Here is a 15,822-nt window from a genome sequence, read left to right on the forward strand (position 1 = left end):
ATATTATGTACTTTATGAATGAATCATAAAATAATTCCTCAGGTTTTTGCTTTGCGCTTACAAAACTATTTTGAATGTTGACAACGAGGGAATACATTTAATTTGTACTGAATGGTACTCTGCAATTGCATTAGGCTTTCAATGTGGATGGTAGACGACAAACAAAAACACATTCTGCGCACGCATATAAGACCGTTGAATCAGTCAGTGGCCTAGTTGTTGCTTGTGTTTTTTTTTTCAAATATCTGATTCATATACCGTCAAATCAAAAGCTCCCTATTGTTGATTGTATATTCATTTTAATACTTGTCACCTCTTTCGAGGCTACTGTAGTTGAAGTAATAACTATCAGTGGTTGGGATAGGAGGAACATTAAAAGCATAATCCTGTTTATGTGCAGTTAAAGTTAAGTATTTTTAACTGACCATCATGTATTAAGAACATTCAAATGACATCACACCATTGTTGTATTAATGTAATATTGCACACAATAAACATCAAAATGTTTTTGTCTTCAGGTTCTGTTGTTGGTCAGGCATTGACTGATCACCCTGACATTCGTAAATTGGGTTTCACTGGATCTACTCCTATTGGAAAGCAAATCATGAAAAGGTAAAATATGGTCTGTTGATTTGTTTCAATTGTCAATTAATTAATTCAAATAAAAAATCAAATCAACTTTGTTTCACTAAAAGTACAAAAAACAAAAACAAAAATAGAATTAATAAATCAACTAATAAAACATTGTATTATGCAATTTAAAAATGATTATTACAATTTTGCACAAAAAACTAATCCATTAAAAACATACAATCATAAAGAATTATTGCATTTTTTGTTAAAAATATAATTAAAAAACCACTCTAGAAACAATAAAATACTAGCTCCGCACGGTCTTTTTCTGCCTTAATATGTGGTTATACTTTGCATGGGCAAGTATAATAAAAGCGCACTCGGATAAAAGTACTTTGACAAATTATTAAAATAAAAACAAATTGTATCAAGAATAAAATTCGGAACTACTGCCATTGATTTGTTATGCACCATCCCTTCACTTTATAATATATGTAGGCTAAAAAATGAAAGCAATAGTGGATATGGAACTTTAGACTTTACTTTTGACTGTTCAGACTTTACGAAAATAAAAGAGATAAAAAAAAGATAAAAGAAAAATTGTGCTGTGTGAATTAGGAAGGACACATAACGAAAATATAAAATGCCAAACTATATTATTTTGGGTGTTTTTCATGTTTTTTAATTATTTGATACTGTACATTAGAGATAAATAAAAAAGTGGACAAAAATTGAATGAAAAACACATTGCTGCGGAAATACGAATTGTTAAGTTTATTTATTTAAAATTTATTTTTATTTCACTGGTTTTGATATTTTAAAATTTTTTTTTTTGTATGGGACATTTGTTACCTACTTGCTACTTTTGTAATTAAATTACCAGTAACCTGTGCTCCGCACGGTTTGTCTGCCTTAATAATAATTTGCATGGCATGATTACGTATATGCGCACTCTTCCCGGCCCCTGGCAAATTATTTTTTTTTTAAAACAAATTGTCAAGAATACAATTCATAACTACTTACGGCCATTGATTTTGTTATACACAGAGTATTCCTTTACTTTGAAATATCTGTAAGCTACAAAATGAAAGCAATACTGGATATGGGACTTTGTGCTGTGTGAATATTAATCTAGGGTGCGCCTCAGAAAGTGACAACGTGCATAAGAGGGTTTGAAGTCTGTCAATCAGTCGGCAGATTAAAACATTTTAATGATAAAATATGAATTGGTAAGTTATCGAATTAAGATGTGAAGTATTGGAATAATAATAATGCTTACGGACTCTGAAATCAACACAAAAAGTAGTCGAAATTAGATGATGCGCTCGGACACAAACTTTTACATTTGGGTGTATTTTTCATTGATTTTTGCGGAAACACAACTCCCATTTGGATTCGTTTTATTTGTATGTGTGTGTTTTTTGTTGTTGTTCATTTACATTCATGGTTTTTTATATTTTGCAATTTTTTTTTGTGTGAGGTTTTGTATCTTTTTTGCTAGTTTTGTAATTACATTGTGGTCTAGTTTTGATTTTTAGCTTTAAGCGGTGATACTCAATAATTACACCTGTCGCGGATTCGAACCCGAATGTACTAAGCATTGATATCAATGGCCACAGCGTTTTACTCACTAAGCCAAACCGTGATTTACGAAAATCATTCTGTTCAAAGAATAGGTGTAATTAATTAAAAATTCAACTACACGATCATTCGATACGGTTGACTTTTGGCGGCCCGGCAGGGTACTTATAGATCCGGCCATGGCGGTACACAACATAGGAGGTTGCGTAAAAAATAACTTTATTGAACAGACGCTTTTAGAACAGCGGCACACGTTTTATGACGTAGTTTATACAATGACGTAACATGGTCGCTGAGACCTCAAATTACTGCTATTTTTTGCCTTTTTTTAGTGTTTATCCATAAAATTCAGGAAAGTGACATAGCCTATCATGTGCGGCTCATCAATAAATATCAGTGTGCCAAATGTGAGCATGTACCGTTCAGTGGCTTAGGAGAAGATACGTAAAATATGCAAACAATTTAGTAACATTAATATATAGATACCTAAACAATTTGTGTGTAATTGGCTATGCCCTATTCATGACCGAACAATCTTTGAGTTAAAATGTGTATGGAATTTAACTAAAGAAAACAACCATATATTTAGATAAATAAAACTAGATAAATAAAACGGGAAACAATACAAACAATCTTATGTGAAAGGAAGTTTCTCATCTATAACAATATTTTAAAAACCCCTGAAATGGATTATATTTTTGAATGGAATTTTTTATTTATTAAATTTTTCTTGCATTTTCAGTTGTGCCGAAAGTAACTTAAAAAAAGTTTCTCTAGAACTTGGTGGCAAATCTCCATTAATTATTTTCTCCGATTGTGATATGGACCGTGCAGTACGTCAGGGATGTGGCGCCGTTTTCTTTAACAAAGGCGAGAACTGTATTGCAGCTGGGAGGTTGTTTGTAGAAGATACAATCCATGATGAATACATAAGAAGAGTTGTAAGTTATTATTGTAATAAGCAACACACCAGTGAGTGTTAACCACCTCTTAAGTAACACACCAGTGAGTGTTAACCACCTCTTAAGCAACACACCAGTGAGTGTTAACCACCTCTTAAGTAACACACCAGTGAGTGTTAACCACCTCTTAAGTAACACACCAGTGAGTGTTAACCACCTCTTAAGTAACACACCAGTGAGTGTTAACCACCTCCTAAGTAACACACCAGTGAGTGTTAACCATCTCTTAAGTAACACACCAGTGAGTGTTAACCACCTCTTAAGTAACACACCAGTGAGTGTTAACCACCTCTTAAGTAACACACCAGTGAGTGTTAACCACCTCTTAAGTAACACACCAGTGAGTGTTAACCACCTCTTAAGTAACACACCAGTGAGTGTTAACCACCTCTTAAGTAACACACCAGTGAGTGTTAACCACCTCTTAAGTAACACACCAGTGAGTGTTAACCACCTCTTAAGTAACACACCAGTGAGTGTTAACCACCTCTTAAGTAACACACCAGTGAGTGTTAACCACCTCTTAAGTAACACACCAGTGAGTGTTAACCACCTCTTAAGTCAGTAAACTTTTGCTCTACAGGTAGTTTGTTCATACAATATGACCAGCAGGCATCCATGATACTCTGAAATATTGCTATTACGGTATTGTGCCACAAGTCCAGGGGTTGTCAATCATTTTACAATATTTGTCAATTGCACCATTCATATTTTGTTATTTATGTATAAAAATAAAATAATATACAATATTTTTTTTAATGTATTCAAGGTTGAGGAAGTAAAGAAGATGAAAATTGGTCATCCGCTAGACAGGTCTACCAGTCATGGACCACAAAATCACCGAGCTCACATGGAAAAGCTAGTAGAATATTGTGAGATAGGTGTTAAGGAAGGCGCAACATTAGTGTATGGTGGAAAACAGGCAGATAGGCCAGGTAATTAAAAGGATTTATTTTAATGTCCGTTGATCACACAAGTTTTACCAATCGATTTATTAACATGAATACACAATATAAAAAAATGATTTGAAATTGTTTGAAAAGGAAAAGTAAATTATATAACTGAATATACTGCTGTACTACTACTACCACTACCACCAAACTGGTTTGTAGACTGGTGTAATACCCTGTACTACTACTACTACCAGACCCACAATTGGACTGGTTTGTAGATTGGTATAATACCTTGTATTTCAACCAGACCCACAATTGAACTGGTTTGTAGACTCGTGTTTAATTTTCATTTTTTAGGTTTGTTTATGGAGCCCACCATATTCACAGGTGTTACTGATAACATGATGATGGCCCATGAAGAATCATTTGGTCCCATCATGGTCGTTTCGAAGTTTAGTGCAAGGTAAATAAATATTATTGTTTTACACAGTATTGATTTAGCTACGAAAAGCAGGAGGTAAACATCATATGGTAGTTTTGTAAACTGAAATATTTTTTAGGAAACATATTTGGGAATAGATTATTCCAAAGTTTCAGTTAAAAAGAAGTGTTAACAAATGAATTGAGAATGTTGATAGCATGAATATAGTTTAGTACCTTTGTATAGCTATACTTGTTGCATATTAAGTAACCATTTTTTTAAACAGTAAAGACGGTAAAAGAGGTTTGTACAAATTACAAAAGTATTCTATTTTTAACGACAATCTATTGTTGTATTTCAGTGACATTGATGGAATGTTGCAGAGTGCAAATGGCACAGAGTTTGGACTTGCTTCTGGTGTGTTTACAAATGACATTAACAAGGCTATGTATGTGAGTGAGAAGTTAGATGCAGGAACAGTATTTGTTAATACCTACAATAAAACAGATGTTGCTGCACCGTTTGGAGGCTTCAAACAATCTGGGTTTGGCAAAGATCTTGGTAAGTGTATTACAACTAAAGTGGCAGTGATAATATATATATCCATATTGTCTGTTCTCCGAAGTCCCCGACTCACTATGCGTGCGGACCTAGTATCCATTGGATAGGGTTGTCTAGGGGTGTCCGGGGACGGAGCTGAGCCGCATCACCGAGGCCTTGGGTCAGTGTGTGCAAAGATAGGTCTCCGAAAATTGTACTTATACTTTGAATTAGACAAAATGTATGAGTTGTACCTCAGCTCCATCATGGTTGAGGCTGAGGTAAGAAAATTTTGAAAAATAAAGCTGCTAGGTCCCCGGAAATTACACGTATACTTTGAAAATGTCTGGCTATTTTGGGAAGGAAAATAAGCCTCATTTTAGATACACCAAAATCAACTAGGGTAGTAAACATTGCTGTCAGACTACGCTACAGAGTATTTGCATGTTTTCACTGATAGCTTCCAGGAATTTCCCTTTTAATATTCCATTGAAAGCGGGACACTTGGAATACTGAATCTATGCTACCGTAGAAAGTAGTACTATCAATACATACAAGCATTTTATTTTCTGAATTCTTTCAGAAAAGATCAGCTGATACATCTATTGTACAAGAGGCTGAAATATTCTTGTTAGCATTTTGTCACCATGTTCCTATTTGTTTTAGCATCATTACATTTCTAAATTAGTCACTCATTGCGCCCTCTATATGTTTTTCTTATGTGAAACGTTGCCCAATCACCAACAAGCGTGTGAGCAATTCACAGTCTAAATACTGTTCTTTGCAATCAATTCACCAATAGTATAGGGAATAACATATATATTCAAACCGATGAACACAATCTGTAATTAATTTTCACACAAATAGGAACCTTGAACCCTGCAGGGGTCTGGTTTTTGCAGAAAGAAGATAAAAACATTAGAAGATATTTTATATAAGTATAACTGTATGTATTTTTTTTATTTTAGGTGAAGAGGCTCTTCACGAATATTTACGGACAAAAACCGTCACAATAGAGTATTGAAGAAAATTAGAATATGAAGTATGAAGATTTCTATTGCCAACATACTGTATGCTGCTCACAATTAGTATTTTCTAATTTTAGCAAGTGTTTTATATAATACCCAAGATACTGTACTTTGTTATAGTATAGTGCTATCTCCTTCCAGGACAGTGACTGGTTAGTTTTATTAAAACACAGGCATATCTTATCAAATGAATGAGTGTACTGTATATTACAACTTAATTTACATTAAAATTATTCATTTTCAAAATCAACATTTTTAAACTGTAAAATCTTATCACTATTTGCCATGTAGTGTACTAAAGTTGTCCTTAAATATTGTCCTTAAAATCTGAAGTATGGATAATAGCTCAATGTTTACTTACCATTTCTATTTCATAATATGAAATAGCTTCGTGGCACGGAGCTAGTTAATTGGTCAGATGTTTTGTCCCAGTCTAACGTAAATTGCACTTTTATAAGTATATTTCAGAAGACACTCATTCTCAGGTGGCACTCAAAACCCATGACCTTTGAATCACTAGTCTGCCATTTATACCTAAACAGCCAAGCTGATGGCTAGGGTTAGGTTCAAGCTCAAGGAAGAAGTGCGTACTGCACCAATGTTATACAATTATGAATGTTTATGAGTGCGATTGTACAAATAATTTCAAAATTCTATTTTTACGTGTGTTTCGCCTTGTCAAAATAGAATTTTATATGTCACCGAATAATATTATTTGCACGATTATAGAAACATTCATTATCTGTTTTCTATAATTTCTAAGTAGATTCGCTATTATTCAGAATTCACACAGAATTTTTCATATGCAAAAAATCTTCAAAAAATGGATGAAAAAAAATACTATTACACAATCATTAAATAGTATGTACTATTTCACGCCATGAGACCCACAATCAAATGACAGGAATTTATTTAGGTGTTTATATAATATTTGATAATTACTGTAACTAGGTTAATATACTTCTGACAAAATGTGACCAATTAACGCATCTACTTTGTTTATACATCCACAGAAGACAAATTATGTGTTTAGGTAATTAACTTCTTAATTTTTTATGTATGAATGTTATAATTTTTTATAATTCATACAATTTGAGGTTTTACATTTGATTGTAAATGATGTTATAAAGTGTTACACTGTCTGATGTACACAATATTATGCCTCATGATGAATTCAACACCCTAACTGGGTACAGAAAATATATATAGAGATTTAGAATATTGTACAAACAATAACAGAGTAGTATACACTAAGGTTAGTTTGAATGTAGTAGTGTTCAAAGAATATTGAAAGCAGCTTTATTTTGGTAAGGGTGAAACTTTGCAGCTGAGTGTTGTCATTGCAGCAATGAAAAAAAGGGTAACCTTCAATTATTATTTGTTGCATTCTATTAATTATTTTATGTTTTATATCAGATTTGATAGTGCTTTTGAAGCTGATCACTAGGCTTATAATCAAGGTCTCATATACGTCAAAATCTTTGACTATAGTTCATAAATACCATTTAATGTGTTACTGTTTTAATTCGACTTGACAAGTGAAAAACTGACAACTTGATGTTTATTTTAATTAGTCCTAAACAAGGTTTAATGCCGTTGTGATTGGAATCAAGTCTATTTTAATTAGATTGCTAATGAAACTGTTTTAATTTGAAGGATATTTTTTATTTCTTGACACATCTGGAAAATATGTAAATAAATTCTTTGAAATGCTTGTCGAATAGAAATCTACAACTGAATTTTTTTACCACTAACAAATTTTAATTTCAACATGCTGTTTTCATAAACCTAAAAGGTTGGTAATGGTTGGATATTATTGTTTTAATAAAACATTTAACGCATTCAAATTTGTATCTAAATGTTTTGTTTTTTTTAATATTCCAAAGATTTTTTACCAAAGTGAAATTGTATTTTAAGATAAAAAAAAAAGTTTAAATTGATATGCATTAAAACGTTCTATTTTAAATATACAATGCAAATTATAGACAATTTTTTTTTTTTTTTTTTTAAACTTGCAGTACAATCTTATTGTGTGTGCTCTTTCATTGTGTACTTATAGCTTGTGTTCATTTATAACTAGACATTCATTATTACATTATAATATGTTACAATATTCATATTGTTTATATCATAAACACAATTGTAACATCCATAAATTTTTTTAAAGGGTTACAAAATGTTGATATCATTTGGTTGCATGAAAATAACCCTTTTTTCATATAATAATGGATGTGACAATTGTAATTTTAAAAGATACAGTACACATTTTAATGTATAGATTTTGCTGAGTTTCACAATATATTATGTTGATGGTTAGAAATGAATAAACAAAGACTTGGAAATGAAAATAACAAAGTATTATTTGAAGTGTCTGTTATTTTTTCATTGTATGCAATAACATCTGATTTAAATTTCCTGGTGTAGCAATTACTGTTTAAGCATCTCTTGATGAAGCACAACAAACACAATCTCATCTCTTGGTATAGCACCGCTGTGCAGGACTCTCTTATCTCTTTGTGTAGCCCTACTGTACATAAGCATCATGCTGGTGTAGCAAAGTCGCATCTCTTTATGTTATCACCGCCTCATCTATTGTGGCACTATACATAGGTATCATCTATTATCTAGGTTTAACACATCTCGTTGTGTAGCGCCACTCTAAGCACGGTCTCATCTATTGTGGCATAGGTATTATCTAGGTTTAACACATCTCTTGATGTAGCATCACTCTAAGCACTGTCTCATTTCTTGTTGCACTACATAGGTATCTATTATCTAGGTTTAACACATTTCGTTATGTAGCGCCACTCTAAGCACTGTCTCATCTATTGTGGCACTACATAGGTATCATCTATTATCTAGGTTTAACACATCTCTTGATGTAGCGTCATTCTAATCCCTGTCTCATCTCTTGTTGCACTATATAGGTATTATCTAGGTTTAACACATCTCGTTATGTAGCGCCACTCTAAGCACTGTCTCATTTCTTGTTGCACTACATAGGTATCTATTATCTAGGTTTAACACATCTCTGTAGCGCCACTCTAAGCAGGGGCGGTCGCAGGACTATTTTAAGAGAGTTGCCCAAAGAGTCTATTGGGCTGTGTAGACACTGGGTATTTGAGCCACAGGACCCACATCGTGGTGCCTGTGGCGAAACAAATTGTTAAATGACACCCACTAGATGGCCGCAAATGGTACTCTCGCACGTTCATGATAAATTGCACCTCTAGTTCGCCGGAAATGTCACTCACTCTATAGTGCGCTAGCAAACAGAGGATTGTAGCCTATAGCATACGCGACTAACAATATAGGATAACGTCACGGGGAAGTCCCCGTAAATTAGTAAATCAGTCAATTACCATTGGTTTATTCAAATTCAACACTGTAACTAATCCCTCGCTATTCAATTAAAATTGTATTATTAATATTGTTGAAAAATGGATTGCGTGATATGAAAATGAATTGATATTAAAACGTAACAAAGATATACGTTCTTGTCTGGTTATTAGGTATTTATGCACTGATGAAGCCGCGGAGGATTATTTTTGTAGCGTTCCATTTAAAATAAATTTTGTTACAAAGAAATATTTTGGTTGTGAATGTCGTTAAATTCGTTGGCGGCAGCATTACTTCTTTTAACAATTAAGCTAACAACAAAACATTAAAACATATAAAATGCCTTGCAACTCTAACTACTTTAAGCCTATCAAGATCCGGTTCTTGCAAAGAACTATACATTCATTTCAACATTCCAATATTCATTTCGTAACAACTGCGCACCTCTCTTTGAGGTCAACTTTATTATCACGATCACATGATTGACTTTGGCCGTGACGTTACAAAAGCTGTTCCACAGTTAGTGCAGGTCTTTCTGTAGACAATAGGATATTACTAAAGTATATATTTATTCAATCAAAATTACACAGATACTTAGAAAAACACACAGGATTCTCAATTTAAATGTATATATTACCAATACATGTTATAGACCTTTTAAAGAAATTGTATTATTTGGTGCCAATCATTGACTTCATTAAAACACACATACTTACACACACATCAAAATCCAGGCACAACACCAAAACAAGAGACACTTTTTTTTTACACAAGAATCATAAAGATGGAACGCACTATAACAACATGTTATAGACAGGCTACTATAAAATAGTTTCAAACAATCATATGACAACACATTAACACATCCAAGAGAGGGGGCAGTCAATACGAGTACTAACTTACTTTTGCCTCCTGATTTACTTAAAGGTAAGAAATTACAAAACACGGTACTACCTATAAAACATTTTTCATATACAGCAACACAATAATAGCGATAAGACGGAAGTTGCCTTAAGCCTGTTTCCTGTCGACGTTATTCGACGCTATCGTCGTCGTTGATCGTTAGCAGTTCAACGACGATCGTTTGAAAACGATCAAGTTGAAATGATAACGATAGCGAGTACCTTTTTATGTAAATCTTTATCATTTCAATGTTTACGTAGATTAGATCGCCGATTATTGTTAACGATAACACATCTCTTAGCATTGATGATGTAACTTCACATAAACACCATTTCAAATGGTGTAGTACCATCTCGGATAGCACCACTGTAACTTGTCATCTTCCTTCTTCTGTAACACCATCCTATTGCCTGATTGAGGAGCACATCTGATATCTTGGTATAGCACCACAGTAAAAAGCCATATCATCTTCTTGTGTAGCACTTAAACACCATATTATCATTTGATTCAGAAGTAAATCGCATATCTTGGTATAGCACCACAGTAAACACCATCTCATCTTGTGTAGCACTTAAACACCATATATTATCACTTGATTGAGAAGTAAATCGCATATCTTGGTATAGCACCACAGTAAACACCATCTCATCTCCTTGTGTAGCACTTAAACACCATATTTTCACTTGGTTGAGAAGTAAATCGCATATCTTGGTATAGCACCACAGTAAACACCATCTCATCTTGTGTAGCACTTAAACACCATATTATCACTTGATTGAGAAGTAAATCGCATATCTTGGTATAGCACCACAGTAAACACCATCTCATCTCCTTGTGTAGCACTTAAACACCATATTTTCACTTGGTTGAGAAGTAAATCGCATATCTTGGTATAGCACCACCGTAAACACCATCATATCTTCTTGTGTAGCACTTCAAACCCATCTTATCACTTGAGTGAGAAGTAAATTGCATATTTTGGTATCAAATTAGGAAAAGCTCTATTAAAATTGGCATTATAAAATGCCATCTCATCAGGACACGTACAATATTAATTATGAATAAAAATAATAATCATAGTAAGCCTAATTATTAAACACAGTATTTTTAATATGTCGAGGTCTATCCAATCACAACGGATAGCAGACAATTGCAAATAACTTGCCCATTACATTTATCACATAAAATATATAATAAAGATAGGTGTTAGGATGTCTCCTGGATAAAAACATCCGCGCATTTTTCTTTTAATACCAGTTTAGTGTATTGGCACCATGACTGATTCGATAAGCCGACCATCTTGAGATTTCCATCTATTTTTAATCATTTCAAGTAACTGACGATAATTGTCTACTCGTATTTTGATTATACCTAGCGACCGTGAAGACGTTCATTTGCGATGACGTACGTATAGTTGATGAGCTTATTGTTCACACTGACGTAAATATTTTCAAATTGTTCTGTTCTTAATTCAACATCAGGCTTTCATCATATTATCATTATCTGGTGATAAGCACAATCATTTTTTGTTAGTATCATATGCTTCTAAATAATTTATGCTTTTAAATTTCACAGAATCAATCATCTCCTCCATTTATATGGATTAACAAACAACTTTTATAATTGAAAATAGAAATGATACAGACGTATGGTCGAATCTAAAATATCACCGATCATGTTCGCAGATTAATTTTAAATCAACAATCATAATACTGTATATTCTTTTAAAACGATAACGTAACATGTTTTTTATAATCTGTTTTGGAACTCACCTTTGTGGAATGTGTGTACTTTATCGTATATATTTAGGCCTAACTGTATTTTTATGTCAATCTTCAAGAATATGTTAATTTTAAAGACACCGTTTCTATAAATAATAATAAAATAATATTAATACCAGTAAGCCGATATTAAATTTGTTGTGACGCTAAAATTATTATTTTTATAAGGGTTTTATAAAGGTTCTATAAGACTGAATGTTGAACGATTCTTTTTAAATGCGACCCTCTTTCTCAGACCTGCGCTTTAGTGATTTTCATTTTAAAATGATAACAGTTTAAAAGAAAAGTCTTATAGTATCTTATTATTTATTATCAAATTTAGCATTTCGTGTAGTTGCACGCGTTTCGTTAGAACTTAGGCCTACTAGCAACCTGTTAATGTTTATAGGCCCTACTAATGATTCTTGACTAACTGCACGAGTCAGTAGGCCCATAGAGAATTCCATGGTAGACCTAAATAGCCCTATAATGTGGAGTTTCTGTACAATTTTATTGTAATTGTCTCTTTGAAGTACAGTACGTTACATAAGAATAAATAGACACAAAGCAATTTTACACACAATTTGACATCGCTAGAATGAACATAGAAAACTATATGGTATATTTTCAGCCAATCTCAAATCTCATCATCACTGGTGGATTCATTGGATTCCACCATTTTATTCAACGGGGTAGTCAACAGCTTATATATTTCACGGATAGAGTACCCTTTTTCTATTTTATAGTGAAAATGTATAATCTATTAATTGTAGTTAGATGCATCTATGCCTAATTTATTAAATGATTTTATTTGTTATTATTGTATCATTACTATAGCCTATACGTTTTTTTTGCAAAATACCTTTTGCAAAATGACACCAACCTCACACCAATGTTGTGTGCAGTCGATAAACAAGAGATATTGTTGGACTGCTAATGAAGTGAAAATGACCGTATAGATTTGACAGACAAACTGACTTCTTTGCCGGTGGACGCCGTACAGCACCTGTACTCAGAACGGTTTAGCAGGTTTCGCCTATAAATTATTAGTCTTATATTAAAACAATCAAAAAAGCAGTGAGATGACAGTAGCGATTTTCACAGTGTTCAGGCAGGTTTTGTTGAGATTAGGTTCCCGGTTCTAAACGATTACCTTCTAAACACCTGTTGTTACACACTGTCGGTAATCCCCATATATGCCTTCATTTTGTGCTTACCGATACTGTTTTAACGGCTAATTTTTAAAAGGATAACGCACACATCTATATATTTTATTATTGTTATTAATTACTTGCCATAGAAAATAAAAGCATAGAAATGGCAGAGAGAAAGAAGAAATCAGAGACCAGCAGTTCAACAGAAAGTTCTGACACATCATCAAAAGAAGGTTTGTCTTCGTCAAGTCCTCCATTGATAACATCTCGAGATCTATTTAGCAGGAACCTGCAGGCCACTATAACATACTGTAGTGTTTTTTGGAGTTTTGGAATGTGTGTTGCTCTCTTAGGGCCAACATTGTTGGACCTTGGTTGTCAAACAGGCTCAAAACTAGACTCTATGGCTTGGGTGTTTCTTGCTCAAACTCTTAGTACTTTAGTTGGATCAATGATTGGAGGAATTCTTGTTGACAGGTAAGGACATTTTAAGCTGCGCAAGGAAACATTTTTTTTTTTATTTCAACTTTATTCACTTCATAAAAAGAACAGAAAAAATTCAGTGTGACACATGTCACTGTTTTGCATCAAAGTTAACACATGAGGTTTTACATATTCGCAATCACTAGTAGTAGTAACATTTTTGCAAACCATAGTCTATAACTCACAATTTGGTAACACTAACATCAAACATAATTTGCAGAATTTTAACCATGACATTTGAGTTGATGCAAAAACCTATAGATATTTTTTAATTCATACATATTTTTTCTAATTCTAATTTCAGTTGACATGATTATTGGTCATATGTACACTATAATGTTGATCCTCCATCTAAATAATATTAATACAATAATTCTAATAATTTTGATGATGAGTGTGTAGCCATATAATGTTGTTAGCCATGACATCCAGTAGTTGAAGCATTTCTTGCTATTCCATTTTTAAAACTGTTTTGTATTAATCATTTATTAAACCTGAATTGATTTTTATAAATTGTTTAATATTGAGATGATTAAGTTTTGCTAGGTCAAGCCAAGACCTTGTGTGGACCAATGTTGTTACACTATATACACCGATGTCTGCTTTACTTGCATTGTGTCATAGGTATCTTTGTACAAATATTTTAATTGTACCAACTGTTAAATATTTGAACAAAAAGCATTGATCCTCAGATAGTGAACAATCATGGTGTAACAAGATATTATATTTGTGACAGCCTGCCATCAGCAATTTATTGGATTTATTTTGGTAGCAACCAACTCTATTTGTAACTTTAATACTTTAAATTCCAGTACAATTACCATGTAGTTTTAAAATGGGCCTGTACGATGTACTAAAAATATAGTGTACTAAAAAATAAGGTATAAAATATATCGTGTTTTATACCGGTATAGAATACAATAAAATATACCGTATAATATACGGTATAAAAATACGGTATAAAATATGGTATATTTTATACCGTATTTTTTAGTATCACCGTTTCTGCTAAAAAAATTTCGTACACGATGTTTACCCCATGTCACAGGTCAAAAAATATATGGTATTTTTTATTGGTAGTAGAAAAGGGTACAGAATATATGGTATACATTTGTAATACCATATTTTATCCACAAATTTGGTGGGGAAAATACGGTATACAAAATACGGTATTTTATTTATGAGCGCCGTTTCCGCTGCCAAAAAAATACTGTATACGGTGTTAATAAAAAAATACTGTATTAAATACAGTATTTACTTGGCAGCAGAAACATGGCCTATAATAGTGCAGAAAGTAGGTATCAAATTTATCCCCAAGTGCTCATAAATTAAAATAAAGACACTTTAATTGTAAGCAAACTGCCAATGAAGTCATGATGATGTCATCTAGAAGATGGTGATGTCATTTTTATTTCATCTTAATAATGAATTAATCTATACTATATACCTCCTTGTTTAATGACATCACCCACATACAACCTGTATTCAAGTGTAATAAAGGGATCCTGCAATCTCATCATTTATACTGTAGGAGTGTTCTGAAACTATTCACTGTCTAGTTATTTAAGGCTTAGTTCCCACTAGAATTCAACGCATGCAAACTATTCACTGTCCCCACTAGATGTAACACATACACCCTTAGGGCTTTGTAAATCATTCCATCATCACTTAAAAAATGTACAGTTTATTCAATATTCACAGTGTGTTTTATCATTTCCATTCATTGTGCCGAACAACAGCAAAATCTGTCACAAAACTATATCAACATTGATGAATGACGCATACTATGTATGATGGCCATAACTTTAATTTAGGAAAGAAGAAAGCAAGTTAAAGCAAAGAAATCTTTTAAAACTTTTTAACAAAATGTTTTAATTGGTATTGTCATGGAAAATGACCATTTCAAAAAACATTATGTGAGCTAGTGAAGCGGACTATTTATATAATCATCTAGAATGTTGAATTTTAGGACCATGGTTTTATCACATGCTGTGGTGCAAATGTAGCTTTCAACGTGTTGGTTTCACTTTGGCCTTTATGCTACACTCTTGAATTTGCCATAGTTTTTAGGTGAATAAAAAAGACATTAGAAAATACTAAGTAATATACTTTATATTAATTATGCTATAAATAATATTATTAGAGTTGGCAATTCTGAGTTTTGTATTGTTTGCTGCAAATTAGA

General features: G+C 32.7%; 2 protein-coding genes across 4 annotated transcripts in view; both read left to right on the forward strand.

Moving 5' to 3' along the window:
- Nucleotides 1-15,822, forward strand: part of LOC144855617 (cytosolic 10-formyltetrahydrofolate dehydrogenase-like) — a 122,965-nt gene that overhangs the window by 17,354 nt on the left and 89,789 nt on the right. For 2 of the 3 annotated variants that reach the window (XM_078713519.1, XM_078713520.1), the window contains exons 16-21: nucleotides 519-612; nucleotides 2,897-3,095; nucleotides 3,886-4,051; nucleotides 4,367-4,472; nucleotides 4,792-4,991; nucleotides 5,939-8,335. In XM_078713519.1, coding sequence (XP_078569645.1) covers nucleotides 519-612; nucleotides 2,897-3,095; nucleotides 3,886-4,051; nucleotides 4,367-4,472; nucleotides 4,792-4,991; nucleotides 5,939-5,994 — 821 coding nt within the window. In that variant the 3' untranslated portion in view covers nucleotides 5,995-8,335. Of the gene's footprint in view, nucleotides 1-518; nucleotides 613-2,896; nucleotides 3,096-3,885; nucleotides 4,052-4,366; nucleotides 4,473-4,791; nucleotides 4,992-5,938; nucleotides 8,336-15,822 lie in introns of those variants that run through there. The other variant, XR_013614845.1, reaches the window with a different exon arrangement.
- The window catches only part of LOC144855622 (major facilitator superfamily domain-containing protein 4A-like), a 58,549-nt gene continuing 55,681 nt past the window's right edge, over nucleotides 12,955-15,822 (forward strand). Inside the window, exon 1 of the mRNA XM_078713526.1 lies at nucleotides 12,955-13,631. Within this exon, the coding sequence (XP_078569652.1) occupies nucleotides 13,318-13,631 (314 nt within the window). The 5' untranslated portion in view covers nucleotides 12,955-13,317. The remainder of the gene's footprint in view (nucleotides 13,632-15,822) is intronic.

The sequence above is a fragment of the Antedon bifida genome, chromosome 11 (assembly GCF_963402885.1).
Source record: "Antedon bifida chromosome 11, ecAntBifi1.1, whole genome shotgun sequence".
Taxonomy (NCBI): Eukaryota; Metazoa; Echinodermata; class Crinoidea; order Comatulida; family Antedonidae; genus Antedon; species Antedon bifida.